The 1,891-nt window shown below is 42.3% G+C and overlaps 1 protein-coding gene across 1 annotated transcript in view; it reads left to right on the top strand.

The window, feature by feature from the left end:
• Bpifa2 (BPI fold containing family A member 2) overlaps nucleotides 1-1,891 on the top strand; it is an 8,598-nt gene that overhangs the window by 3,708 nt on the left and 2,999 nt on the right. Inside the window, exons 3-4 of the mRNA XM_013352107.1 lie at nucleotides 27-134; nucleotides 1,133-1,285. Coding sequence (XP_013207561.1) covers nucleotides 27-134; nucleotides 1,133-1,285 — 261 coding nt within the window. The remainder of the gene's footprint in view (nucleotides 1-26; nucleotides 135-1,132; nucleotides 1,286-1,891) is intronic.

Here is a 1,891-nt window from a genome sequence, read left to right as displayed (position 1 = left end):
AGAAGGCATTTGTGGATTTTGGGCAGGTTGCGAATTAACAAACTCAGCTTCCTGAACTTGCAAGCTGAACCATCTTCCAACCTCCAAGGCATCAATCTGAAGCTTCCCCTGGTTTTGGATGCCTCTGTGACTCTGTGAGTATGTCACTTGGATTAGGGGGTGGAGTACAATATGACCTATTTAAGTAGGCACTTAATTCCTAGTTACTCTTTGACCTCTGACCCAAATTTCCTAATCTCTAAAAGACAGGACCCTCTGAGGCCTAAAATCTCAATCTTTAAATAGTCTAGTGACAACATGCCATGTTAAGTGAATGAATGTTGATACAAAATGTGTGTGTGTGTTGCCTGTGTTCACTCGTGTGTGTAAAGTTTTACGTGCTCACTCACATTTGTTTGTGGAGTTGTGAGGTCAACATCATGAATCTGCCTCCACGTGGTAAGTACGCCAGACTAATTTCTCAGATGGATTCTCTCACAGTACTTGGAACTCATAGGTCTGGGCTAGACCTCCTGGATAAGTAAGATACAATTTTTAAAGTTTTTCCATTTAAAATGAGAGACACAGAAAAATGGCCAAGTCAAGAACCTGTGTAGCAGAATCTCTAGAGATTGAGGGGTACCCTTCAAAGAGAGCACTTGCCCAGTATGTGTGAGTCTCTGGCCTCAATCATCAAAGCTGGGGAAAGTGGTGTTTGTATCCGATACACTTATGAAGCCATGAGCTGTGTGATCTTGTGGTAGTTGTTCAGCTCTCTGTGACCAGGATTTCATGCTCAGAATTCAAGAAAGAATGTGATTTGTCTCCTAGAACCATTATAATGATTAGATGGATTATACCAGATATAATATTTTAAATTAATGGCCACAGGTAATTTGTGTTACACAATGTTAGCAATTAATTTTTATTATTTGTCTCATGCCAAGTAAAAATCTTGCATGTGATAATGATGCATGGCCCAGAAAAGTCTAATTTAAACATGTAAGTTTTGTAGAGTATTTGTAACATGTTGACATTACTGTTGTGATACTGACATTGTCCATAGACACCCTGCACTGTGTCCACCCACGTAGATGAAAACCAGTGCAGAGCCTTCTAGACCTCTGCCTGGTGTGACTCCTGTTTTCTGCAGGCCTATTATTGGATCCATGGTTGACGTCTCTATTTCCTTGGACCTTGCAACTTCACTCGGTGTTCAAACTGATGCCAAGACTGGCCTTCCCACGCTGAGTATAGGGCAATGCTCAAGTGATACCGACAATATCTCCATTTCCTTGTTGGGCAGGTAAGGCTCATCCATCTCAGTAGAGCCAGGCTCTCGGGGGGCTTTAGGACCCCTGACTTTAATCCTTTTCCTATTACTTGGGAAGTAGCAACGTAAAATATACAATAGGCCCAGCCTCAAGTATCAACTCTGCCACAGCTATCAGCACTAATACCTTGCTATTGGTCAAAACTATTGACCAAGCTTTGTAAGTCCCTTCTTCATCTTTTGAAGCTTCCGTTTGCACATCTATGGGTCTGAACAGTAGAGATCTATACTTATCAGCTTCTGGGATGAAGACATGAGAAAATGCACATGTTAGCTTAGAGCCTGGAACATGCTAAGTTCTCAAGAACCCATGAGATCTACACTGAGTCTATAGACTATGTCTTTCCATTGCTGAGGCAGGAGGATGAACCTTTCCAGCCATACTATGCATGTGCCTATGGTACCTTTCAGCTGGGTCAATGTGCCTCATGCTTCTGAACATGTCAACATTACAGCCACCTCCAGAGGGAGGCATTTGGAAAATTAGATGCTAGCATGGTCTCTGCTTGTCCTGAAGTAATCTCTACCCTCAGGAAAATCCCTAGAGTGGAATCTTGACATCCTAATCCTGCCATTTTC

The sequence above is a fragment of the Microtus ochrogaster genome, linkage group LG8, assembly GCF_000317375.1.
Source record: "Microtus ochrogaster isolate Prairie Vole_2 linkage group LG8, MicOch1.0, whole genome shotgun sequence".
Classification (NCBI taxonomy): Eukaryota; Metazoa; Chordata; class Mammalia; order Rodentia; family Cricetidae; genus Microtus; species Microtus ochrogaster.
Note: the sequence above shows the minus strand (reverse complement) of the source record. Positions and strands in the feature narration are given on the sequence as shown.